This window comes from Stenella coeruleoalba, assembly GCF_951394435.1.
Source record: "Stenella coeruleoalba genome assembly, chromosome: 18".
NCBI classification, from domain to species: Eukaryota; Metazoa; Chordata; class Mammalia; order Artiodactyla; family Delphinidae; genus Stenella; species Stenella coeruleoalba.
Window position 1 is genome coordinate 77404811 of NC_137164.1, and position 25986 is coordinate 77430796.

At 47.2% G+C, this 25986-nt stretch overlaps 1 protein-coding gene across 1 annotated transcript in view; it reads left to right on the top strand.

Annotated features, from left to right (window-relative positions):
• CUL4A (cullin 4A) overlaps positions 1 to 15340 on the top strand; it is a 45441-nt gene extending 30101 nt beyond the window's left edge. Inside the window, exons 16-20 of the mRNA XM_079903315.1 lie at positions 7408 to 7521; positions 9635 to 9740; positions 9863 to 10035; positions 12673 to 12825; positions 13854 to 15340. Of these exons, the coding sequence (XP_079759441.1) occupies positions 7408 to 7521; positions 9635 to 9740; positions 9863 to 10035; positions 12673 to 12825; positions 13854 to 13949 (642 nt within the window). The 3' untranslated portion in view covers positions 13950 to 15340. The remainder of the gene's footprint in view (positions 1 to 7407; positions 7522 to 9634; positions 9741 to 9862; positions 10036 to 12672; positions 12826 to 13853) is intronic.
• Positions 15341 to 25986: the final 10646 nt, after the last annotated feature.

Below are 25986 nucleotides of genomic sequence, written 5' to 3' on the forward strand. Positions count from 1 at the left end.
CAACAGTAACACAAGAATAGTGGGGGACTTTAACACCTCACCTACACCATCCAGACAGAAAATTAATAAGGAAACACAAGCTTTAAATGACACAATAGACCAGATAGATTTAATTGATATTTATAGGACATTTCATCCAAAAATGGCAGATTACACTTTCTTTTCAAGTGCACATGGATCGTTCTCCAGGATAGATCACATCTTGGATCATAAATCAATCTTTGGTAAATTTAAGAAAATCAAAATCATGTCAAGCATCTTTTCTGACCACAACGCTCTGAGATTAGAAATCAGTTACAGGGAAAAAAACGTAAAAATCACAAACACATGGAGGCTAAACAATACGTTACTAAATAACCAGGAGATCACTGAAGAAATCAAAGAGGAAATCAGAAATTACCTAGAGACAAATAACAATGAAAACACGCCGATCCAAAACCTATGGGATGCAGCAAAAGCAGTTCTAAGAGGGAAGTTTATAGCAATACAAGCCTACCTCAAGAAACAAGAAAAACTCAAACAAACAACCTAACCTTACACCTAAAGGAACTAGAGAAAGAGGAACTAAAAAACCCTGAAGTTAGCAGAAGGAAAGAAATCATAAAGATCAGAGCAGAAAGAAATGAAATAGAAACAAAGAAAACAATAGCAAAGATCAGTAGAACTAAAAGCTGGTTCTCTGAGAAGATAAACAAAATTGCTAAACCTTTAGCCAGACTCACCAAGAGAAAGAGGGAGCAGGACTTCCCTGGTGGTGCAGTGGTTAAGAATCTGCCTGCCAATGCAGGGGTCACAGGTGCGAGTCCTGGTCCAGGAAGATCCCACATGCCGTGGAGCAACTAAGCCCATGCGCCACAACTACTGAGCCTGCACTCTAGAACCCACGTGCCACAACTATTGAAGCCTATGTGCCTAGAGCCTGTGCTCCGCAATGAGAGAAGCCACCGCGATGAGAAGCATGTGCACCACAACAAAGGGTAGCCCCCGCTCGCCGCAACTAGAGAAAACCCGTGTGCAGCAACGAAGACCCAGTGCAGCCATAAATAAGTAAATAAAATTTTAAAAAAAAGGAAAAAGAGGGAGAGGACGCAAATCAATAAAATTAGAAATTAAAAAGGAGAAGTTACAATGGACACCGCAGAAATATAAAGCATCGTAAGAGACTACTACAGGCAGCTCTGTGCCAATAAAATGGACAACCTGGAAGAAATGGACAAATTCTTAGAAAGGTATAACCTTCTAAGAATGAACCAGGAAGAAATAGAAAATGTGAACAGATCAGTCACAAGTAATGAAATTGAAACTGTGATTAAAAATCTCCCAACAAACAAAAGTCCAGGACCAGGTGGCTTCACAGGTGAATTCTGTTAAACATTTAAAGAAGAGCTAACACCCATCCTTCTCAAACTCTTCCAAAAAATTGCAGAGGAAGGAACACTCCCAAACTCATTCTATGAGGCCACCATCACCCTGATACCAACACCAGGCAAACGTACTACAAAAAGAGAAAATTACAGATCAGTATCACTGATGAATTATACATGCAGAAATCCTCAACAAAATACTAGCAAACAGAATCCAACAACACATTAAAAGGATCGTACACCATGATCAAGTGGGATTTATCCCAGGGATGCAAGGATTCTTCAATATACGCAAATCAATCAAGTGATACACCATATTAACAAATTGAAGAATAAATACCATATGATCATCTCAACAGATGCAGAAAAAGCTTTTGACAAAATTCAACACCCATTTATGATAAACACTCTCCAGAAAGTGGGCATAGAGGGAACCTACCTCAACATAATAAAGGCCATATACAACAAACCCACAGCCAGCATCATTCTCAGTGGTGAAAAACTGAAAGCATTTCCTCTAAGATCAGGAACAAGACAAGGATGTCCACTGTTGCCACTATTCAACATAGTTTTGGAAGTCCTCGCCATGGCAGTCAGAGATGAAAAAGAAAAGGCATACAAGTTGGAAAAGAAGAAGTAAAACTGTCACTATTTGCAGATTGCATGATACTATACATAGAGAATCCTAGAAATGCCACCAGAAAACTCCTAGAGCTAATCAATGAATTTGGTAAAGTTGCAGGATACAAAATTAATGCACAGAAATCTCTTGCATTCCTATACACTAACAACGAAAAATCAGGAAGAGAAATTAAGGAAACAGTCCCATTCACCAATGCAACAAAAAGAATAAAATACCTAGGAATAAACCTACCTAAGGAGATAAAAGACCTGTACTCAGAAAACTGACACTGATGAAAGAAATCAAAGATGACACAAACAGATGGAGAGATATGCCATGTTCTTGGATTGAAAGAATCAGTATTGTGAAAATGACTGTACTGCCCAAAGCAATCTACAGATGCAGTGCAATCCCTAACAAATTACCGGTGGCATTTTTTTACAGAACTAGAACAAAAAATCTTAAAATTTGTGTGGAGACCCAAAAGACCCCGAATAGCCAAAGCAATCTTGAGGGGAAAAAAACGGAGCTGGAGGAATCAGACTCCCTGACTTCAGACTCTACTACAAAGTTACAGTAATCAAGACAATATGGTGCTGGCACAATAACAGAAATATAGATCAATGGAACAGGTTAGAAAGCCCAGAGATAAACCCACGCACCTATGGTCAACTAATCTATGACAAAAGGAGGCAAGGATATACAATGGAGAAAAGACAGTCTCTTCAATAAGCGGTGCTGGGAAAACTGGACAGCTACATGTGAAAGAATGAAACTAGAACACTCCCTAACACCATACACAAAAGTAAACTCAAAATGGATTAAAGACCTAAATGTAAGACCGGGCACTAGAGAACTCTTAGAAGAAAACATAGGAAGAACACTCTTTGACATAAATCACAGCAAGATCTTTTTTGATCCACCTCCTAGAGTAATGGAAATAAAAACAAGAATAAACAAATTGGACCTAATGATACTTTAAAGCTTTTGCAAAGCAAAGGAAACTACAAACAAGACGAAAAGACAACCCTCAGAATGGGAGAAAATATTTGCAAGTGAATCAATGGACAAAGGATTAATCTCCACAATATATAAACAGCTCATGCAGCTCAATATTAAAAAAACGAACAACCCAATCCAAAAAATGGGCAGAAGACCTAAATAGACATTTCTCCCAAGATGACATACAGACGGCCAAGAGGCACATGAAAAGCTGCTCAACATCACTAATTATTAGAGAAATGCAAATCAAAACTACAATGAGATATCGCCTCACACCAGTTAGAATGGGCATCATCAGAAAATCTACAAACAACAAATGCTGGAGAGGGTGTGGAGAAAAGGGAACCCTCTTGCACTGTTGGTGGGAATGTAAATTGATACAGTCACTATGGAGAACAGTATGGAGGTTCCTTAAAAAACTAAAAATAGAACTACCATATGACCCAGCAATCCCACTACTGGGCATATACCCAGAGAAAACCATAATTCAAAAAGGCACATGCACCCCAATGTTCATTGCAGCACTATTTACAGTAGCCATGGCATGGAAGCAACCTAAATGCCCATCGACAGATGAATGGATAAAGAAGATGCGGTACATGTATACAATGGAATATTACTCAGACATAAAAAGGAACAAAATTGGGTCATTTGTAGAGACGTGGATGGCTCTAGAGACTGTCATGCAGAGTGAAGTAAGTCAGAAAGAGAAAAACAAATATCGTATGTTAACGCATATATGTGGAACCTAGAAGAATGGTACAGATGAACCAGTTTGCAGGGCAGAAGTAGACACAGATGTAGAGAACAAACGTATGGACACCAAAGGGGGAAAGCGGCAGGGGGTTGGGGTGGTGGTGTGATGAACTGGGAGATTGGGATTGACATGTATACACCGATGTGTATAAAATGGATAATAAGAACCTGCTGTATAAAAATAAATAAACTTCAAAAATTAAAAAAACGCCAAACAATTCAGGCTTAGAGGAATTTGCAAGAACGGTTCAGGGTTCCCAGTACCCGCCACCACTCCCTAGCGCCGCCAGGCGTGCCCATCACACTCCCCATAATGTGCGTTGTTTCCTGATCCACTTGAGAGTAGGTTGCATCATGTCCTTTAATCACAGTACGTTAGAGGGGATTTCCTGGGAATAGAACCAGAGGACACTGCCAAGTGCAGAGAGTTGACGTGGATGTTCCGCCCCCATCCTGCATGTCGCCATATTCCGACTTTGTCAGTGTCCCAGCCGCGTCCCGCGTGGCGTTTTCTCTGGTTGCCAGGCCCCCACGTCGCCCGCAACCGTGTCTGCAGTCCCCTTCAGTGGGGGCAGCAGCACCCACTTCCTTCTCCCTCACGACGCAGGCCTTTTGGAACTGCAGGTGGCTCTCACAGGCTCCTGGCTTGCTGGCGGGTTAGACGCCAGCCGTGCAGGTCCCGCCGCAGTCTTCTCGGTCCCTGGGCCAGGGCCGCACGCTGTTCCTTTGCCCCTGGTGATGATGATACCTGTGCTCACCTGGTTAAGGTGTCAGCCGGTTTGTAGTTATCAAATAATTTGTGGGGAGAATTCGAGGACGATGTGAACCTCTTAATCCCCATCAGACTCACTTGCCCGGGTCCATGCTCACCTACAAGTAGTGATCCCGTCCCATCTCCCGTTTCTCTCTGTTTAGAAGTTGGCATCCTCTTCCTAGGACGAGCCTTCCCCTCTGCCCCACGAATTTACTTATTTTTCCTCCGTCTCTGTCAGTGTGCACTCCTGGATTCTTACCTATTTGATGCTGAGATTACCCCACCTCTGGCTTGCGGGGGCTCTCCTAGCTCCTGTGCTTCAGCATGGACCCCTGCACTCTTGAGAACCTTGGTCTTCTAGCAAAAGGTGTTTGGGGCTTACCAAATACTCGTACTTGGTAAAATACACCGACAGTTTTGTGTACAGCTCAGTGGCATTAAGTTATGGAAAGTTCAGAACTTTTCCGTTATCCCAAACAGAAGCCCTGACCCAGTATGCAGTCCCTCCCATCCCCCATCCCCACTACACACACACACACACACACACACACACACACACACACACACACACACACACACACACACACTCACACTCACTCTCTCTCTCTCTCTGTCTCTCTCTCTGTCTCTGTCTCTCTCTCTCGCCCCCTCCCTCCTCCTCTCTCTCCTCTCTCTCCTCTCTCTCCTCTCTCTCCTCTCTCTCCCCTCTCTCCCCTCTCTCCCCTCTCTCCCCTCTCTCCCCTCTCTCCCCTCTCTCCCCTCTCTCCCCTCTCTCCCCTCTCTCCCCTCTCTCCCCTCTCTCCCCTCTCTCCCCTCTCTCCCCTCTCTCCCCTCTCTCCCCTCCCTCCCCTCCCCAGACTTAGGCAACCACTGATCTACTTGTTCTGGATCTACTTGTTCTAGACGTTTGCTATAAATGAGATCGTACGTTGTGTGGCCTTTTTGGTTGGGCTTCTCGCACTAAGCATCATGTCCTCAGGGTTCATCCACGCCGTCGCGTGTGGCATCTTCATGCCAATTTAAGGCTGAATCACGCTCCACCGGGTACATGGACCACCTTCGTGTATCCATCCATCGATGGGCATGTGGGCTATTTCCACCTTCTGACTGTCGTGAACGATGCTCCTGTGAACATGTGTGTGCCGTGTTTGATTACCCGTTGTTGGCTTTTTGGGGTCTATCCCTAGGAGTAGAATTGCTGGTTCATGTGATAACTGTTCAACTTTTTTGACGAACTACCACCATTTTTCATAGCACCTACGCCATTTTATGTTCCCATCAGCAACTCACAGGGGTTCCAATTTCCACACCTCCTCACCAGCGTTTGTTATTTTTCATTTTTTATGACATAGCCATCTTGGTAGGAATCGGTGTCTCATTTTGGTTAGACTTGCTTTTGCCTGGTGACTGATGACGTGGAGCATCTTGCCATGTGCTTATTGGCTATTTGTAGACCTTCTTTGGAGAATTGTCTATTCAAGTCCTCTGCCCATTTTTGTTTTTTAATTCAAAAGGTTTATTACTCGTCTATTAATCCTGTTACATTTATTTATTCAGTTGTCTGCCCATTTTTTAATTGTGTTTTCTGTCTGTTAAGTGGTGAGAGTTCTTTCTGTGTTCCAGACATTAGATCCTTATCAGACACGTGACTTGCAGATATCTTCTGTGAGTTTTTTTATTTTCTTGATAGTGTCCTCTGCATAAAAGTTTTTAATTTTGATGAAGTCCACTTAATCTGTTTTTTTCTGTTGTTACTTGTACTTTTGGTCGTATCTAAAAAACTATTGCCAAATCCAAGGTCACGAAAATTTGTGCCTATGTTTTCTTCTAAGAGCTTTGTAGTTTTAATTATATTTAGGTCTTTGATCTTTGTTGAGCCCAGAACAGTTAACTGGCTACTAAGCACCCAGTGTTAGCTGCTGCTACCTTATTATAATCATTATTATTATTTCCACTCCTGGGAATTAATCTCCAGGAAATAATTTTAAGAGACGTCTGCATTGGAAGGATTATCACACTGTTGACTTTTTTTTAGGTGTGAGATGGTACAGTAGACCCGTTTTCTAGAAGAGTCCTTGTCTGTTAGCTGTGTTCTGAAATACTTAGACATGCAGTGACATCATGCCTGGGACTTGATGTATTGAAGCTGGCTCATGGGTCCGTGGGGTGACTAGGAGCTGAGTTTGGAAGCGTGAAGAGGAGTTGCCAGGCAGCTGCGAGGCTGCGGGCCCAGGCCCTCATCCCTCGGCCCTTCTTTGCAGTAGCTCAGGTCCAGGTCCCGCTCCCTTAGCACCCCGTCCAGTGGGCTGGTGACAGTGCCGGCGAGCAGCTCCGGACCTGGCAGAGGGGTGGGAAGAGGAGGTGCACGCTGTGGAGTCGGGGGGGCCGGGCCCAGGGGAGGACTGAACCCCCTCCTAGGACCTGGGCCTCGGCTCTTGACACTGCCAGGGCCGAGTGGAGTGCGGGCCCTGGGGCTCTAGGGCGAGAAGACAAACCCAAAAAGACCCAGAAGGCGTGGTCGCCAGTTGGAGACGGGAATCCTCGTGATGAGGGTGTCGGGCGCCCGGGGGCAGGGGGAGGCTGCGGAGGGAGGCTGTCGAGAGGGGTCGGCTCACCAGGTGAAGCCTGATGAGAGCCGCGGGTGCTCCAGGGCACAGAGGCTGTGGGAGGGGCCGAGGAAGCCCCCGGGGGCTCGGGAGGGAGGTCCCAGCCTCACATCCTGGACGGCGTCAGGAGCCCTCCCAGAAAGTACCACTGAAATCGCGACAACCTCAGGGCCCCAGCAGGTGGCGGCAGCTGTCAAAACACAGAACTGACTTTTCATTCAGCCGTGAACACTGAACAGTATGTGGTTCTTCAGGTTAAAGGTGTTTAGCATAATTAAATTTGTTGTTTCCTTGGCTTGACAGATGATTAAACTTCAGGAAGTATTCAAGACGTTTTATCTTGGAAAGCACAGCGGTCGAAAGCTTCAGTGGCAAACTACACTGGGTCACGCTGTGTTGAAAGCAGAGTTTAAAGAGGTAAGTCCTGTGTCTCCTCCACTTTCTACTTTTCTGAAGTATGTTAATAGAATGTTTTTTGATTGTGATTGAACTTTGGTAGCAAAGAAAGGAAGCGTTTACTCAATATAACTCAACACTGGCTTTTCAAAGGTCAATAAAATGAAACAGTCGAAGGATTACTATTCTAATCAATAAAAATTAATTAGAATAGAGAAGCATTTACCTAATTAAAAATAGAGCTGGGCTTCCCTGGTGGCGCAGTGGTTGAGAGTCCGCCTGCCGATGCAGGGGACGCGGATTCGTGCCCCGGTCTGGGAAGATCCCACATGCCACGGAGCGGCTGGGCCCGTGAGCCATTGCTGCTGCTGAGCCTGCGTGGCTGGAGCCTGTGCTCCGCAACAGGAGAGGCCACAGCAGCGAGAGGCCCGCGTACCGCAAAAAAAAAAAAAAAAAAAAAAAAGAGCTAAGGCTGTGAAGAGGCAGTTCATAAAAGTGAGACTGAAACTCTGACTAGGAAACTGACAGGCTACAACTAAAAGAGCAGCAGCCTCGCCCCCTGCGGGAAGGAGCCCGTGAGCCCTGCAGAGGGCAGTGGTGCTGCGTCTCAGAACCTGCAGTCACGGGCTTGGTTGCAAGTAGTTCCAACTCTGGGAATTCGTCTTCATAAAACATTTTCACAGATTAATGAGTAAGAATATTTGTTTCAGTGCTGTTATTAAAAGTGACAATTTAGGAAGGGAAAATGCATACAGTGTATTGATAAGTGAAAGAAACATGTCACAAAACAGTCCATATTCGAACTTAACTTCAATTTTGTAAACAAAATTCAATTATGTATACTGAGCCAAAAAATTACAGAATTACTGTTTTGCAGTTGTACTACGTTAACTATGCATTTTCATATAAATTAAATATACAATTACACATAAATTATCTGTACACATTTCATTGTGTGTTATTGTACAGGGTCATATACACAAAACCACACACGCTACATATAGTTCTTGCTTTTTCTTTTTTTTAATAAATTGATTTATTTGTTTCTTTTTTGGCTGCGTTGGGTCTTCGTTGCTGTGTGAGGGCTTTCTCTAGTTGTGGCGAGCGGGGGCTACTCTTCATTGCGGTGCATGGGTTTCTCATCGCGGTGGCTTCTCTTGTTACGGAGCACGGGCTCTAGGCGTGCAGGCTTCAGTAGTTGTGGCTCGTTGGCTCAGTAGTTGTGGCTTGCGGGCTCTAGAGCGCAGGCTCAGTAGTTGTGGCGCCCGGGCTTAGTTGCTCCGCGGCATGTGGGATCTTCCCAGACCAGGGCTCGAACCCGTGTCCCCTGCATTGGCAGGCGGATTCTTAACCACTGCGCCACCAGGGAAGACCTCACATACAGTTCTTTAAGGTGTCGTGAGAGTTAAATCCCACGGTCCCCTTACTGTCCACACCCCCGACTGGGCCCAGAGGAAGCACTTGCACGGGGTGCCCCTCCCCACAGTGACCACGTGGCGAGTGTCCGTGGCAGGGGCTGGGTGACAGGAGGTGGGGCCCATGTCAGCTGCTGCAGTGGAGGGAGTATCGCGATAAGGCGGGTCACATGGCTTTGTGCATGTGACAGCGCTACGTCTGAGAAGCCACTATATACCTTAACTTAATACTTTATTGCCAAGAAAATGCTAACTGTCGTGTGAGCCTTCAGCAAGTCCTAATCCTTTTCTGGTGGCGGGTTTGAAATACTGAGTCACCGACATGGGACACGGCACGGAAGGAGCAGGTGCTTGGAAAGGGAGCCGACAGACACGCAGACCTGCAGTCGAGCGAGGTGTGACGTGTGCGCCTGTTCGCAGGGTCCTTGTTCTCTTCATGCAGCATCAGCTGCGTCTCCTGCCAGCTTCCCCTCCAGCCCGGCCTCGTCACCGTGCCTTCTCGTGCTCTGTCCAGAGTTATTTCAAGAGAAGACTTAAGTGCACTCCTGAGTCATTTTATTCTTGTATAACTCATAACTTAATTTCTTCTTATTTGGTGTTCAATTAGTAATTCTTAGATTCCCCGCGCACACAAAGTTTGAGAGCAAAGAGCAGCCTCTTAAAGAGGTCTGCGGGGTGCGCGAACGCGGCGTCCCACGTGAGCTGTCCTTCTCTTCAAGGGGAAGAAGGAGCTGCAGGTGTCGCTGCTCCAGACGCTGGTGCTCCTCATGTTCAACGAAGGCGACGGATTCAGCTTTGAGGACATAAAGATGGCCACCGGGATAGGTAGGCACGCCTCCGCAGCGCGGGCGGCTTCGGGGAAGGGGACGTGGAGGCGCGGCCCCTGCTGGCTGCACCCGAGGTCGCGGCTGCCCGGGGTCCTGACCTGTGCGCTTTCTCCCACTCAGAGGGCAGCGAGCTGCGGAGGACGTTGCAGTCCCTGGCCTGCGGGAGGGCGCGCGTGCTGATCAAAAGTCCCAGAGGGAGGGAGGTCGAAGACGGAGACAGATTCGTCTTCAATGGAGAGTTCAAGCACAAGTTGTTTCGGATCAAGATCAATCAAATCCAGATGAAGGAAACCGTACGTGTACCCACTTTCTCTTCCGTTACACGGCACTCACCAGGGAGTCACTAGGTTTAGAGTAATTTCTCGACTCTAGGGTTCCAGAGCATGTTCTAAAGTGTCTAATTACATACGTCATGTCTAGGAGAGGGCTTATTTTAACGTAACTTTCATTACTTTATACTCACGACAGGGGCAAAAATCAGAAAGAAATGCATTTAACGGTTATGGTTCCTATTCACAGAAGTGGTGGGTAAATCAGATCTTCCCAGACCGCGTGCTGTTAGCGTGGAGAGCACGTCATTTCCAAACCTGGTGACCGCGTGCTGTTAGCGTGGAGAGCACGTCATTTCCAAAGCCTGGTGACCGCGTGCTGTTAGCATGGAGAGCGCGTCATTTCCAAACCTGGTGACTGGTCTCTTGATTTCTGCACAGCACTCAGCCATTCTCTCGGCCTCGCCTCCACCAGGTCCTGGGGTGGAAGTGGTGAGGGTCCTGGGAGTTGTGGACCCACCAGCAGCGCCTCTGGGATCCATGTACAGGTGGAGCATCTGTAGCTTTGATCAGGCTCTCGAGTGTCACGTGTCCGGAGCAGGTTCTGGACCTGCCCTCGGGCCTTCCTGATGCAGAAGCCCTGGTGCCGCAGGGCTGTGGTCAGCGTGTGGGCCAGGCGGGCAGATGCACCCTGGTGCCCATCTACAGAGCAGGTGTCAGCCGCCCCCTTGTACGTGTGGATGAGCGAGACAGCCTCGTGGGGAGGGAGGTAGTCCAGATGATGCACGGGCAGCTCTGAAGGTCTGAGGTGGCATCACAGACGCTCCTACACCTGCAGCGGGTCTGAGGCCTGCTGCCCTTCCCCCAGGAGCTCGGTGTTGCCCAGTCGGGAAGTATGTTCAGATCGTGCAAAAGAAATAGATCAATAAATGCGTGAAAGGTATTTAGTCTCATCAGTAGTTGTTTCAATTCAAATTAAAATAATATTCTATTTTTTGGCTATCAGTTTGGGAAATGTTTAAAAGTTTGATAGTATCAGGAGTTGGCAAGAATATGAGAAAACGGGAATTTTTATTTTTTGAGATGTTTGGATTGGCACAGTGTTTTTAGTGGGTAATTCAACATATATGTTGAAGGTTTAATGCACGTAGCCTGTGTTCCATCTTTCTTACTATTAGGAATTTATACCAGAGTGACTAAAGGGTGTAAGATTCTGGACTTATAATTCCCAAGTGGGCCTGTCTGTCACCTCTCTTCCTCCAGAGGTGACCTCTCCTGCCACTTGAGTTTGCGGCTTTTCTCTGATGTACATGTGTAAACTTGTCTTAATGGGATCGCTCCACGTGCCATTTACATGCACCATTTTGTAAGCTGTTCCTGTTCTTCACCCTGGGCCTCTTTCCATGTCAGGACTTGGTTTTTAAGGGTGCAGAGTAATCCGTTGTGTGGCTCGAATCCGAGAATCCGTGGGGCCCATCTGCAGGGCCTGGCAGTGCCCCTGCCGAAAGGCAGTCAGGATGTTTCCATTCCTGGAAATCGGGTTATGCTGACCATCCTGTTCAAAACACTCCTGTTTCCCTGGCGGGGTTGTTTCTTGAGCGTAAACTCCTTGCCCTGGAATCGCTGCGTCAGAGAAGGTGAACTTTGTTGACTTGACCCCTCAGCCAGATTCCAGTCTCTGGCTCACGGGGGTCCTGACCTCCGTCCCCGGCCTTTGCCCACCCCGTTCTCAGGCACCGAAGTAGTTCACTGCCGTGTTAGTGTGACTTCCTTTGGTTCCTCTGAGCATCTCTTTGCCATTTAGGAGCTCGTACGAAGTAGGTAACCTTTCTAGTCCTCAGTTCTTCATCTTTTAGAATAAGTGCAACACCATCTCAGGGTGTGAGATTTCAGTGAAAATGCTTCTGCTTAAGCCTCTTGGCCAAGCGCCTGGAAGCACCTTATAGATGCTGGTACGGCTCTTCGTGGGCGGCCGTTTGCAGTTTTCTCTTCTTAATTAACTGCTTGAATTCAAGTCACTGGTACATTTATTGTAATATTCCACCTCTGACTTGTGGGTATCCTGTTTATATTGAGGACATTAACCTTTGTCTTTTGTGCACATGATTTTGTCGTTCTGAGAGCGTTTCCCACATGACTACGGTGGGAAGTAGAGTCTTTTCTTCCACAGTTTCTGACTTGGGGGTCATCCTAAGAAAGACCTTCCTCTAACCCAAATTTTAAAAAACATTTACCTCTATTTTTCTAGTAGTTTATACATTTAAATCTTTCTGTGGGCAGTGTAGAAATTATTTTAGTATCAGAAAACATTGTAACCACCCTCCCTACTTTAAAAAGTGAGTTGATTCTCTGATAACCTATTGGAACTGTCACCGTTATTATAATCAGATTCTCACATTATGGGGTAGTTTCTCATTTCTGTTCTACAAGTTCTGTTGATCTATTTCATAGCCAGCACCAAAAGTCTTTTAATTAATGTACCTATTCCTGTAAATGTACTTATTTTGGTCCTGAAGTTAAACAGTTTCACTAGAACAAAACTGCAGCACAGGACAGGATCCACCCGCAGTGTGGCCTTTCTTTCAACAGAAGCTTATCAGACTCCACAGTCGGAGATAATCAGCACTGAAATACACTCTCGCTCCGGCTTCTCCCGTGCAGGTTGAAGAGCAGGCCAGCACCACAGAGCGCGTGTTCCAGGACCGGCAGTACCAGATCGATGCCGCCATCGTCAGGATAATGAAGATGAGAAAGACGCTGGGCCACAACCTGCTCGTTTCCGAATTGTATAATCAGCTGAAGTTTCCCGTCAAGGTGAGTGGGTGTCAGCTTAGGTCGCAGCACCCGTTGCACCCTTGGCAAAGCGCATACGAGTCTCACGACCTTTAGCATCGGACCATCTGTCCTCCGTTATAGCTGGTCACACACTACAGAAATCTCCATGTGTGTGTGAGAGTGGGGCTCCACCTGACCCCCGGTCACCGCTGGAGGGACACTAGGGCCCGGCTCTCTCTCCTCCCGCTGTTGTCACGTTGCCTCTGCCCGAGGACGTCTGCCCTGAAGCCTTCCGGCAGGCGTCCCAGTACCACCTGTGCGCCTGGGCAGAAGTTCTCTGAGGCCGTGCCGTCCAGCCCGGGCGGACCGGGGAGTGGACGGACACTGGACGGGCCAGTGGGCCCTCCTGTCCCCAGGGAGTCCTGTGCCCCGCCATGCTCTGCACCCCGTGGGGCCGGAGTCCCTGCCCCTGTACAGGAGGGACCCGGCGGTTCAACAGAGGCTGCAGAAGCGCCAGCTCTGCTCCGACAGGTGCTGGTATCGGCCCATCACTTGGGGTGGAGGGTCCACTCGGGCTCGGAGGCGACCGCGCAGACACGCCTCCAAATGCAGACGTGCCTGGTGCGTCCCCTTCCCAGGGGCACTGCCCACGTGGGGCATGTGTAAGTAGCACACGGTGATGGCAGGCGGCATCAGGGGCACCGTCCTCACGAAGGAAGGACACACCCCGGGCAGGCTCCGCCAGGCTGTGGTGCGCAGCGACGTCGGTGCCGTGCTCGCCGTTCACAGCCTCACACCCCCAACGGGCAGCCCTGCTCGGACGCCTCCACACGGATGGAAGCGCTTTGCTCACGATGTGACGTTAGCATTGTCTTTGGAAGCAGGCAGTTTTGGTCTGGCGTTTTATAATTGGCCTCTGATTATAAACAGTTCTTTGTAGATGGGTGTGTTGGTGCGTGGTATGTGCACATAACTGCAATCCCGGGCCTCGAGCGTGGCATCTCATATCCCCCTATGGTTGTAGCTTTAACGCCACTATAATGGGGGCTTTTGTTCTTCTTTTCCAGCCTGGAGATTTGAAAAAGAGAATCGAATCTCTCATAGACAGAGACTACATGGAGAGAGACCAGGACAGTCCCAACCAGTACCGCTACGTGGCCTGAGGCTCGTGGCGGCTCCTCCCGTGAGACACTAGAATGTATCTTTAGGGCAGAAACACTTCTGTGCTGTTTCCAGGACTTTCTGGTACTCAGCAGCATGGCTGCTTTGGGACTAGCAGGAAAGGGGGTCCTTGGCTCCTCCTTCACAGGCTCAAGGATTTGCAGGTGGCTTGTGTACCTTCCCTCCAGTTCTTCCTCCTGTTCTGTTAGGCGTTTGGATGGTTCCGTGGCTCTGCAGAGTGACTCTGAGGTCGGACAAGCAGATCCTGGTTTCTTAAAAGAGGCTCCTTTGTAAGCTGTGTTCTCGTGGCAGAAGCTCATGTTCGGTGTGTGTGTGTGAGACCCTCCGTGCTGCCCTTCTGTAGCTGTAGGGACACAAGCTCTTAGACCCAAAACAAGAACCCTTACTGGTGAACATTAGGAAGAAACAGTCACTGTTAAAGCTGGCTGGTCGATTATGCAGCCTGGATAGTAGCATCTGTTCCAGGTCTTTCAACAAGGGTTAACCTCTGAGGAGTGGCTTTCAGGATGGGGCTCCTTGGCGAGACCTCTGACGCACCAGGAGGACGCCACGTCCGACGTGTGTGATGCCGCGAGCCCGTCAGCGCCTTCACTTTTACTTCCACTGCGTCCCTCGTGGATTTTCTGTTTGAGGGTTTAGAGGGGGGCAGTGTGTGTGTGTTTGCTGTTCTAAGATTGAGTCTAGCAGCCCCGTTCTCTGCATTGGGGAACTGCTGTTTGATTTTTTCTAATTGCAGTGTTTGTACGATTGCGACAATAAAGTTTGGTTTTGTTTTCACGGCCCTGGGCAGGGTGGCTGTCCTCTGCTGTAACCACTGTAAACGTTTCGGAGGAGACTCGACGTTGTGAGCAGGGGTGACCTCGGCGGCACCTGCTTGCATTGCTGTGTGCGCGCAGCCTCGGCTGCGCGGTGGACGGTGACGTTCGTGTGGCACCTACAACAGACACTTCGCTGAGAGCATTTAAAAGCGCTTATATTTTACACAGTAGCAGGCTACATTTTGATTCAAAGCTACCAAAGGAATTTTGATCATGGTGTAAGTGTTGAAAGCAATATTTTCTGGAATATACCAAGTTTATATAATTTGATTTTTGTGCTAAATTATTAAAAGATTCTCCCTTTTTGAAACATGCGTGTTTAAAATATGACATCTTATGGGTTTCCATATGAAAATCCTCACTCTTTAAGTATCATCCTTATTTCTATATTTGTAAATTTTCATTTGTGAGTTCAGTAACAGGTGGTTGGTAAGAGACCAGATTAGACTTTAAGTTCATTATCTCTTGATTGTTGACATTGTAACTGAATGTAGACTTACCCTGAATAAAATTAGTTTAATTGGCCTTAAAATTACATTAATGCAACTGTGGCGCAAACAACACGTTCCTCCTCACCCTTCAGCGTGGCAGACGTCAGCCCCCGGCCCCCCGCCCTGGCCTCACTGTGTTTCACCTGTGCGCTTCCTTCAGGGTCACGTCACTCACGTGTCATTACAGTTAAAGGTCAGCGTGGGAAACTGGCAGTCGAGGAATGATTGAAAAGGAAAAGACACGTAGGCGAAAAGCTACTAAATTGGAAGGAAGAAGGTGAGATGCTTTGAGGACTTTCACGGGGAAGCCCTGAGCCTCAGGCAGGAGGTCGGGGCAGCGTGGGACGGTGTCAAACGTCCCCTTTAAAACAGACCCGGTGACTCTACAGTAACAGCGGGAAAGAAACAGGCAGGAGGAGTGGAGCGTTGTTTCAGACCTCTCCTGACGCAGGGCAGCGTCAGGGCAGAGCGGTCCGTGCGGAAACCGCGCCCGCGGGGCTGCAGCGGGGCGGGGCTGGGGACAGGCGTGTCGCCAAGGGTCCAAGAAATGAAACTAAATAGAAGAAAAAAAACTTGAGATGCGTCTTTTTTTGGAGTGGCAAAAAGTCTAATACGAATTAAGATCCCTTTGTTAAAAGACAAAGATAATTGACATTCTAAAAAATCGGGGGGTGGGGTGGGAACGTTTTTAAATAAAAACTGGCAAATTTGGGGTTCAGAATAAGGCAGTGCTGAGCATTTCGTGTGCACAGAACTGCCAGCCAGCCGGCCGTGGCTGTGCTCTCGGCTGTGCTCTCAGTCTGAGCCCAGAGCAGCTGGGGGTGACGGGCGCCGTGGTCCCTGGCCCAGGAGGTGGTGGGTCGGGAAGGGCGCTTGCTGGGGCTGGGGCTGGGCTGGGGGCGGGAGGGGCTGAGGTAGGATCAGAGCTGGAGGACAGAGCGGTGGGTCAGAAGAAGCAGCGAGTGGTTGTGATGCCAGGGCGGCCATGCCCCCTGCCTCAGGCCCCAGGGAGCCGTGCCCGGTGACAGGTTAGGGTGGGCGAGCTGTTAGGCCAGGCAGGAGCTCTGCTGCCCAACACCCTGTCCCCCCGTTCCCTCCCTGGGGTCGGGGGTGACCCTCTGATGAGGTCGACCCTGGTCCAGCTCTCGCCTGGAAGTGGAACCTGCCCATCAAGAGACGGAGGGTCGAGGGGTCAGCAGAGAGGGCTGGGGGGACCGGGCCATCAGGGTAGGATGCGGAGCGCCGGGCTCAGACCCGTGGACCCTCGGGACGTGACCCCTCAGTTGCAGCGTGGAACAGTGGTCCCTCAGCTAAACTGACAAGCACATTGTTCGAATGTTCGAAAATGCCCGTACCCTTGACCCACCAAAGTCCACATCCCTTTTGATGTCCTGCCGCTCGTGGGGAGGGAAGCCTGGCACCGGAACAGCACGCATAGAAAAAATCCTGAATGTCCTTGGACAGGACTTAGGTGGTGTCCGTCCAAACGTGTGACGCTGGGTCCCCCAGGCCTTCCCCAGAGTGAGATCCAGACGCTGATGGAGCGGATGTCGCATGGGAGGGAGAGGTGTGGCCACGGTGGGGGGCAGAGCACCACCCCGTGCACGCGTGTGTGTGTGTGTGCGTGCGCGCAGGTGCACAACAGCACACGGCTGTCCCCTCGCGGTGGACTTCCAGGGCCAAGGGAAACTGTTCATTGCATACTGTACTGCTTGAATATTTGTCAAAACAAAAAGTTTGTAAATAAAATTCATCCAAATTGTTAAGAAAAACAAAATGGCCCCGCATACCACACCCATAGCATCCTGCCCCTACCGTGGAGGGCGTGGTCAGCCCACCCAGAGGAGGCCCAGCGCCCCTCGCCCCTCTTCCTCCTCTAGTCAGTTGTGTCCTCTTCAGTTCCTTCATAGTAAGTCACACATTCCAGCCTCCATGTACCTGGCTCAACTTTTCTCAAGAATGTCTAGTATGAAAATGAGGAAATGAAGGCCCATATTCTTCCCCATGATTCCTCCCCCTTCCAGTTTCTGACAGCTCTTGTCACATCATGTTTATATATTTATACATATTAAACTTTGCATGTTTTGTCTAAACGTTGCAAACTCGCAAAAGGCATTTACGATCATCTGTTAACTCACCCTGGAACCCCGGAGTGAAGTGTGATTCTGTACCCGGGCCGCTCAGAGTCTGAGCACAGGGATGAATAAGCTCTCTTCTTCCAAACGCCATCAAACGCTCAAAGTTCATGTCATATTTTAACTTGCTTTATATTTGGACTCTGGTCCAGCTTTTTGTCTTCCCTGGACATTTTAAAATAAAAATTTTAAGTAAAAATATAGCAATTTTTAATGCTATTGACAAAAAAACCCACACAAACCTTTGTCTTATCACTACGATCTGCAGTTTTCTTATTAAACTCTGCACGAATCCAGTTTCTTCTCAAAGACCTTTTCCTCAGAACCTGATGCCTTCCGACCGGCGGCGTGGCTGGCGTCCCCTGCTCCCCAGCCCCCAGCCTTCATTTCACTTATTTTCCTGATGCGTTTTTACTAAAGTGATCCTCACATGACTTCCTCGGCAGAAAGGCACAGGAGGAAAACGTTCTGAATCCTTGCTTGTCTGACTTACTTTGCCTTCGTGTTAGTAGTTTGGCTGCATATGAAGTTCTAGGTTCGGGACTTCGCTGGCGGTCCAGTGTTAAAGAATCCGCCTTCCGATGCAGGGGACGCGGGTTCGATCCCTGGTCGGGGAACTAAGATCCCGCAAGCCACGCGGGGCAACGAAGCCCTCGCGCCGCAACTACCGAGCTGGCGCGCCGCGGTGAAAGATCCCGCATGCCACAACTAAGACCCGACACAGCCAAATAAATAAATAAATGAAGTTCTAGGTTCACGTCCTGGCCCAGAACTCGGAAGGACTCGCTCCCCAGCCTCTGATTTCCAGCTCTGAAGTTGGCTGCCGTTGTGTAACTAACCTGGTTTGTTTGGTTTTTTTCCACAGAATGTTTGAAATCTAGTCCCAGGTTTTCGTATTTCACAATATTGTGACATGGGGCCCATTTTCATTTGTCCTGACAGGACCCAGTGAAACTCCCTCTTCAGAAGACTAGTGACTCCCTCTGTCCTTTCTCCACTCACTTCCACAGGGCATCTTCCGCTCTGATCCTCCAGCTCTCACTTTCTTTAAGAGGAATTTTGTGTCGAAAATAGGCCAGACGACCTTGAATGGAAACCCACAGCCCCCTCCCCTCCCTGCCCCGCCGTAAACTTTCCATTTCTGTTTCTGGTCAGTTCTTCCCCAGCGCAGTGGCCTCTAGATCAGTCTGTCACTTCCTGTTTCCTGATTACCCCCAATTTTAATAGGAGACTGTTGCTTTGTTTTGTTTTTATGGCTACAGTATGTTCTTGAAGTTCTGAGGGCACTAATTCAAATTTCTGAAGTTCTTTTCTCTTTCCGCACGTCTAGGGCAGGGTTGTAAACCTTTCCTGTACAGAGCCAGACAGTAAACACTTCCTCCTTTGTGAGCCCCACAGAGCCGCTGTTAGGTGTTCTCTGTTACTTTCCAACAACGTTACGTAAAAGCCATCCTTAGTCCTCTCACACCAGCCACGAGCTTTGGCTTCTCAGATCCCCTCGAGGATCAGGGGTCGGGGGTTCTGTGCCCCCCGGTCCCCAGCACAGGATGCCCCACATTCTCTTGGTTGCTGGGGTGCGTGTGATTTGTGTGTCTGTGTGTGCACCTGTGTGTTCTTACAAAGACAGGAGGACAGCATAGAATGGGAGGTGCGGATGTAGATAAACGTGAAGCAGCGACATAAAGAGCTGAGAAGGTTTTTACGGGTCCCTAAGGATCAAGGTCGACTGCTCTGTAAACGGAGATGGCGCTGCATCTTAGAGCAGACATGCTGTCAGCTTCTCACACCTTGGAGGCCCCTGGGCTGGCAGACAGAACGGGTTAGGGCTGGAGCTTCACGGTCAGGTGGCCCAGGGGTCAAAGCCTGGCTCTGTCGCCATCTGGGTGCCCTTAAGAAAATTACACTCTCTAAACCTTGGTTTTCTTATCTTTTAAAAGAAGATAATGATGCTCCTTAGCTGTGGGGTTGTTCTGAGTTAATACAAAGGTACTTAAGACAGCGCCACAGGCCAGCACATGTGACAAACGGGGGCCTCTTCTGATTCGGTATAAATCTTAAACCTGCCCAAAGGGGTTAAACCGTTGCGGAGCAGGAAAGTGGGGGAACGGGAATAAAGAACAGAAATAAAATGATCGAAACACTCCAACTAAAAGGCAAAGACTTTCAGACTGGATAGAAAATTAAGACCCAGGTAGGTATACGTCATCTACAAGAAAGTCGTTTTACACATAAAGACACAGACGGGTCTAAAGTAAAAGATGAAAAAAGCTTTAGCATGAAAACTAATCATAGGAAATTACACACAGAAAGCTGTGTGGCTATATTAGCATCTAGTGGACTTCACGACAGGGAGTATTTGCAGAGGTAGAGGGCATTTCATAAAGATAAAAGAGGCGCTCATCAGAGCCAGCCCTAATGCACAGACCTCTATAACAGAGCTTCCAAATCAATGAAGCAAAACTGATGGCTGAAAAGAGCAATTAGAAGCAGCAGACAGATCCATGATTGCAGTCGGAGATCTCAGCGCTCTCAGTAGCTGGTAAGTAGACAGAAAGACAGGAAGGACGTGAAACATTATCAACCGACCTGACCTCGTGGATAATTACAGAATAGTACACTCAACAACGCTCTTCCCAGTTCGTGGGGACTCTAACCAAGGTAAGCATGTGATGTGTCATAAAACAAGTCTCACTGCACTTTAAAGGGCTGAAACTATACAGAATGTGGCCTAGATCACAATGAAATTAAAGTAGAAATGTAACAGAAAGATAATTGGTAAATGACTAAATGGAAATTAAGCAATACACTTCTAAATAAATAATCCAATAATTCTAATATAAATAGATAACATAAATAACACACTTTTAAATAAATAACCGGGGCTTCCCTGGTGGCGCAGTGGTTGAGAGTCCGCCTGCCGACGCAGGGGACGCAGGTTCGTGCCCCGGTCCGGGAAGATCCCACATGCTGCGGAGCGGCTGGGCCCGTGAGCCATGGCCGCTGAGCCTGCGCGTCCGGAGCCTGTGCTCCGCAGCGGGAGAGGCCACAACAGTGAGAGGCCTGCGTACCACAAAAAAAAAAAAAAAATGAAACAAAAATTATCCATATTAGGAATGAAAGGACATGACAACAGATCCTACAGAGAATATTATGAATCAGTTTATGCCAATAAATTCTATAACTTAGATCACATGGTCAAATTCCACAAAATTTCCAAATTATCAAAATGGACACAAGAGGAAACAAAATAAAAACCTTACACGGTCTTTCAGAAACAGGAGGGAATAGTTCACAACTAAAATTATGAGTCCAGCATTACCCCGATTAAAAGATAAGACAAAAATATCACAACACCGACCAATGTCCCTTAACCAAATATTAGCAATTTGAATACACCAATATATAGAATCAATAATATACCAAAACCAAGTGAAGTTTTCCTCAAGAATGCAAGGTTGGTTTATCATTTGAAAATCTAAAAAAGAAAAGAAAGAAAAGAAAAACGTAATCATCTCAATAGATTAAGAAGATTTTGATGAAATTCAACACTGGTTGATTTTATTTTTTTTTAATATTTATTTATTTGGCTGCTCCAGGTCTTATTTGCGGCACGAGGGATCTTCATTGCCACGTGTGGGATCTTTAGTAGCAGCATGCAGGATCTAGTTTCCTGACCAGGGATTGAACCCAGGCCCTGCATTGGGAGCATGGAGTCTTAACCACTGGACCACCAGGGGAGTCCCAACACTCCTAGATTTTAAAAACAACTCTCAGAAAACTGGGAATAGAAGGGAACTTCCGTAACATGAGAAAGGACATATACATAAGATTTAAGCTAACATTATGCTTAAGAGTAACAGACTGAAAGCTTTCCCCCTAAGGCTGGGACAAGGCAACCTTTATTCAGTATTGTGTTGAAGATCTTAGCCACTGCAATAAAACAAGAAGTGAAAGGCGTATAGATAAGAGTGAAGAAGTAAAATAGTCTTTATTTTTTATTTTATTTATTTTTTTTGTTTGCAGTACGCGGGCCTCTCACTGCTGTGGCCTCTCCCGTTGCGGAGCACAGGCTCCGGACGCGCAGGCTCAGCGGCCATGGCTCGCGGGCCCAGCCGCTCTGCGGCATGTGGGATTTTCCCAGACCGGGGCGCGAACCCGTGTCCCCTGCATCGGCAGCCGGACTCTCAACCGCTGCGCCACCAGGGAAGCCCTAAAATAGTCTTTATTTACACATGACGTTATCATATAGGTAGAACATATGAAAACATCTACAAAAAATGCTACTAGAATAAGCCAGTTTAGCATGGTCAGAAGATGCAAGGTCACTAAACAAAGATCGAATGTATTTCTACATTCTAGCAACAAACAATTGGAAAATAAAATTTTAAAGTATAATTCCATTTGAAATAGTATCCAGAAATGTGTGAAATACCTGGGGATAAACTACAAACTATACAAAAAGATGAACACACAAAACTGTCAAGCATTGCTGAAAAAAATTTAAAGAACACCAAAATAAATGGAGAACAACAGCATGTCATTGGAAGACCCAATATGGGGGTTGTTTTTTGTTTATTTTTGTTTGTTTTAAATTTATTTTATTTTGGGGGGCTGCATCGGGTCTTAGTTGCGGCACGCGGGATCTTCATTGAGGCACGAGGGACCTTTTATCGCGGCATGCAGGCTTCTCCCTAGTTGTGGCGTGTGGGTTTTTCTCTCTCTAGTTGAGGTGTGCGGGCTCCAGAGTGCACGGGCTTTCTCGTTGAGGTAGCTGAGCTCAGTAGTTGTGGCACACGGGCTTAGTTGCCCTGCAGTATGGGGGATCTTAGTTCCCTGACCAGGGATCGAACCCGCATCCCCTGCATTGGATTCTTTACCACTGGACCCCCAGGGAAGTCCCAAGACCCAATATTGTTAAGAGGTTGGTTTTCTCCAATGCCCACCAAAATTCCAGCAGGCTTTTTACTTTATAGAAAAATGATCCGCTGAGTCTAAAATGCCTATGGAAATCCAAAAAGCCAAAGCAGTCTTTACAAGAGCAGTTGGAGAACTTCAGCTTTCAAGACTTTCAAGACTTATTATAAGGCTACAGTAATGAATGCATTATGGTATTGGTGAAATGATGGACGTGCACATCAACTGAATGGGACAGGGAGCACCACAATATATCCACTTATTTGGGGCCAACTGATTTTTGACAAAGATGTCAAGGTAATTTTATAGGTTAAGAAAAGTCTTTTCATCAAATAGCTATCCGTATTGCGGCAGGGGGAGGAATGAACATTGACTCTTATCTCACACCATCTGCAAAATTTAAATTTAATTTGATCATAGGCCTAGTTGTAGAAGCTAAAACCATATACTTTCTAGAAAAAAAGAAAAAACCACAGGAGAAAAATCTTTATGGTGTTGGGATATGCAAAGATTTCTTAGGATAGAAAAAGTATGAAGCATAAAAAATACCAATAAACGGGATTTTCATTAAATTTAAAGTTGGCTTTTTAAAAGGTACTATTAAGAAATAGAAAGGCAAGCCACATAATGGTGAAAAATATTTACAATACATCAGAGTATCTGTATCCAAAATATATAAAAACACTTAGAATTCAATAACAAGAAAACTAGCCACCTATTTTTAAAAATAGGACAAAGTTTGAACACTTACCCAAAGAAGATACCTGAATTATTAGGCACAGGAAAAGATCTTCGACCTCAACAGTCATCAAGAAAATGCAAACTACAATCACAATGAGACACCATTAGACAGCTACCGTCATTTTTTAAATGTAAAAGACTAACGATACCAAGTATTGGCCAGGATGCGGCGCTACTGTTGGGGGGAACTTACAATGGCACAACCACTTTGGAAAGGCGTTTGACAGTTTCTTTTTAAAGCTAAACATACACCTTCCATATGACCCAGACATCCCACTCCTAGGCATCTACCCAAGAGAAAAGAAAGCATCTGTCCACACCACGATTTGGTGTTGAGTATTTATAGCAGCTTTATTTGTAACCACCAAAATACTGGAAGTAACCAAAAGTCCTTCAACAGGTGAATGGGTAAACAGGTGTGGTAGAGCCACACTGGAGTAAGCGGCTATCAGCAATGCAAAGGCATGAACTAGTGGTTCACACGGCATGGATGAATCCAGGTACAAAGAAGTATATACCATGCCGTTCCATCTGTGTGAAATTCTGTAACATGAAAAACTAACCTGTAGCGACCAGATCCGCGGCTGCCTGGGGTTAGGGATGGGGGAGAAGCACAGAGCGGCACGAGGGGCCCTTTGGGATTGAAGACGATGTTTTCTCCCTTGATTGGGGTGGTGGTTTCGTGGGTGTTTGCTGTTGACTAAGAAAACGCAGAAGGCTGCATATAAGAAAGAGCTTCTTTGGGATCTTCGAGAATTTCAACTTGGGAAACGCAGATTTGGGTAAAGCTGAAAGAGTGTTCAATAGAACAGAAAGCGTCGGGGGTTTACAAAGGCGAACGCCATGAGCTCGTGTTTGTTAATTTACCATCCTAACCATTTAAAAAAAATTTGTTTATTTATTTATTTAGGCTGCGCCGGGTCTTCCTTGCGGCCTGCGGACTCTTAGTTGCCGCCTGCATGCAGGATCCAGCTCCCCGACCAGGGATCAAACCCGTGAGCCCTGCACCGGGAGCGCGGAGTCTCACCCGCTGGGCCCGCCAGGGAAGGCCCCGTGAGGTTGTTAGAGTCCATCGACTCTGACACAAGAAAGGAGATACCTGTCCGTAAGGGAGAGGCCGTCACAAGTTATTTAGGCCAGGGGTCCGATAAGTGTCTTGAGTTTCTAGAACGTTGTGCAGATGTTCCGGACACCTGCGTCAAGACGATAAGTGGTCAGAGTTCCGATTCCATCCAGACTGAGATGCGTACAAACCCCACTTCCTCAGCGGCCTCTGGTCCAGTTAGAGGCTCTCTCGGCAACACTGGTGCCAGTTTGATTTTCCTCTCACACTAGTTTGTCAAAATTCATCAAACTGTACACCTAAAATGGTATGTGTATTTTATATAAACTAACCTTTAAAAAGTGGATTTGACAAGGTAAAAGTTACAAGAAAAAAAGAAAATGAATGGGGCACCTTTCCCTGGCTCTAGCTGGAGAAACGAGAAGGCAAGAGGAGACTGGTCTTAGGCAGTTGGGCTCGTGGTCATTGTGAGCTTTCTTAATGTTTCTATCTTGGTCCTAAACTTTTTTTTTTTGTAGTTAAGAACAGACAACGCCCAGATTAACTGATTAATAGTCCAGTCTTATCTGTCTGGAACAGAAGCTCTCCCTGGAGCTCTGCGGTTACACCCTCTCTCGCTGTCAGCCTTCCCAGCCTTACTGCTGCGGACTTGTGGGTTCGCTGGCCACACAGAACCACTGTGAATTACAATCATGAGTTACAAACGTGGAAGTAGCTTCATGGGGACTTCAGTTCCTGCCCTGCGTTGCCCACGACTAGGAAGAAGCCTTGCTGGCCACATCTCGTTTCTCAAACCAGCTCAGGCCCGAGTCACACCAGCTCAGACCAGGGGCCCAGACGGCGTCCAGGGCGTTGCAACTGGAAACTCCACGTGACTGAAGTCACACAAGTTCTCGTGCTGCAGGTGACTTGGAACTACTGGATTTAACCTGCTTTCTAAGAAAGCAAAAAGTTTTGGTTCTTTTTTATGAGGGTTCCTTTTTTGTAACCTTCTAAAAGGAAGCCTACTGTGGTTGAAGAATTTTGAGGAAACTAACAAAAGGGAGTTCTCCGAGAGGTGCATGGGACGTGTATAAAAGATGTTCTCAATGGCCTTACGTTAAGCAGCGGAAAGGGTGTTAGCCACCTGGAGGGGAGGCTGAGTTTTTAAAAACGTTGCATGATGGGAGTCTTGCTTCTTCCCCCACTTATTAGCGTACATGTCACTTGAAAGCACACTGTTTTCTATTTTTCTGACATGTTATTCATTAATACTAGTCTTACACTTACCAGCCATCATCCTCTTGTCTTTTGTTTCATTACTGGACTAAAAGTAAATATTTTTGAGCTAAGTGGGCAAGAGAACTGGAAAAGAGAAGTGAGAAATCACGGTCCCCGGGAGTGTGGTGCAGGCCCACGTCTGCTGTGAGCTGTGCCTACTGAGCGCCAGGGGCCCCCTGGACTCACAGGTCGGGGCTCCACGCCGGGCAGCCCTGTGGCACCCACATCCCCCAGGTCCAGGGCTGGGGACTCTAACGTCTGCAAACAGTGGTCCCTTCCGAGGGGAGTTCTTGGGCAAAGCAAGAACGACGGGTAACTTGAGTGAAACAGAAACACCAGCACACTACTCAGCCCGTGAGGAAGGGCAAAGGGAAGGATGAACCCTCAAGCCCTTTTATGGTCGCTGGGCGCGTACACCGGCAGGAGTGTGTTAAACACCATTGCTTCTAACCTAGTCAGTTTAATCTACAGGGGAAATGAATCTCAAAGAAAAATCATAAACAAATAATTTGTCCTCAAAATATTTATCATAGTATTTGTGAGATAACAGAAAATGTCCATACTGGTCTCTGCCCCCGTTCCTGGCACGAGGCTCC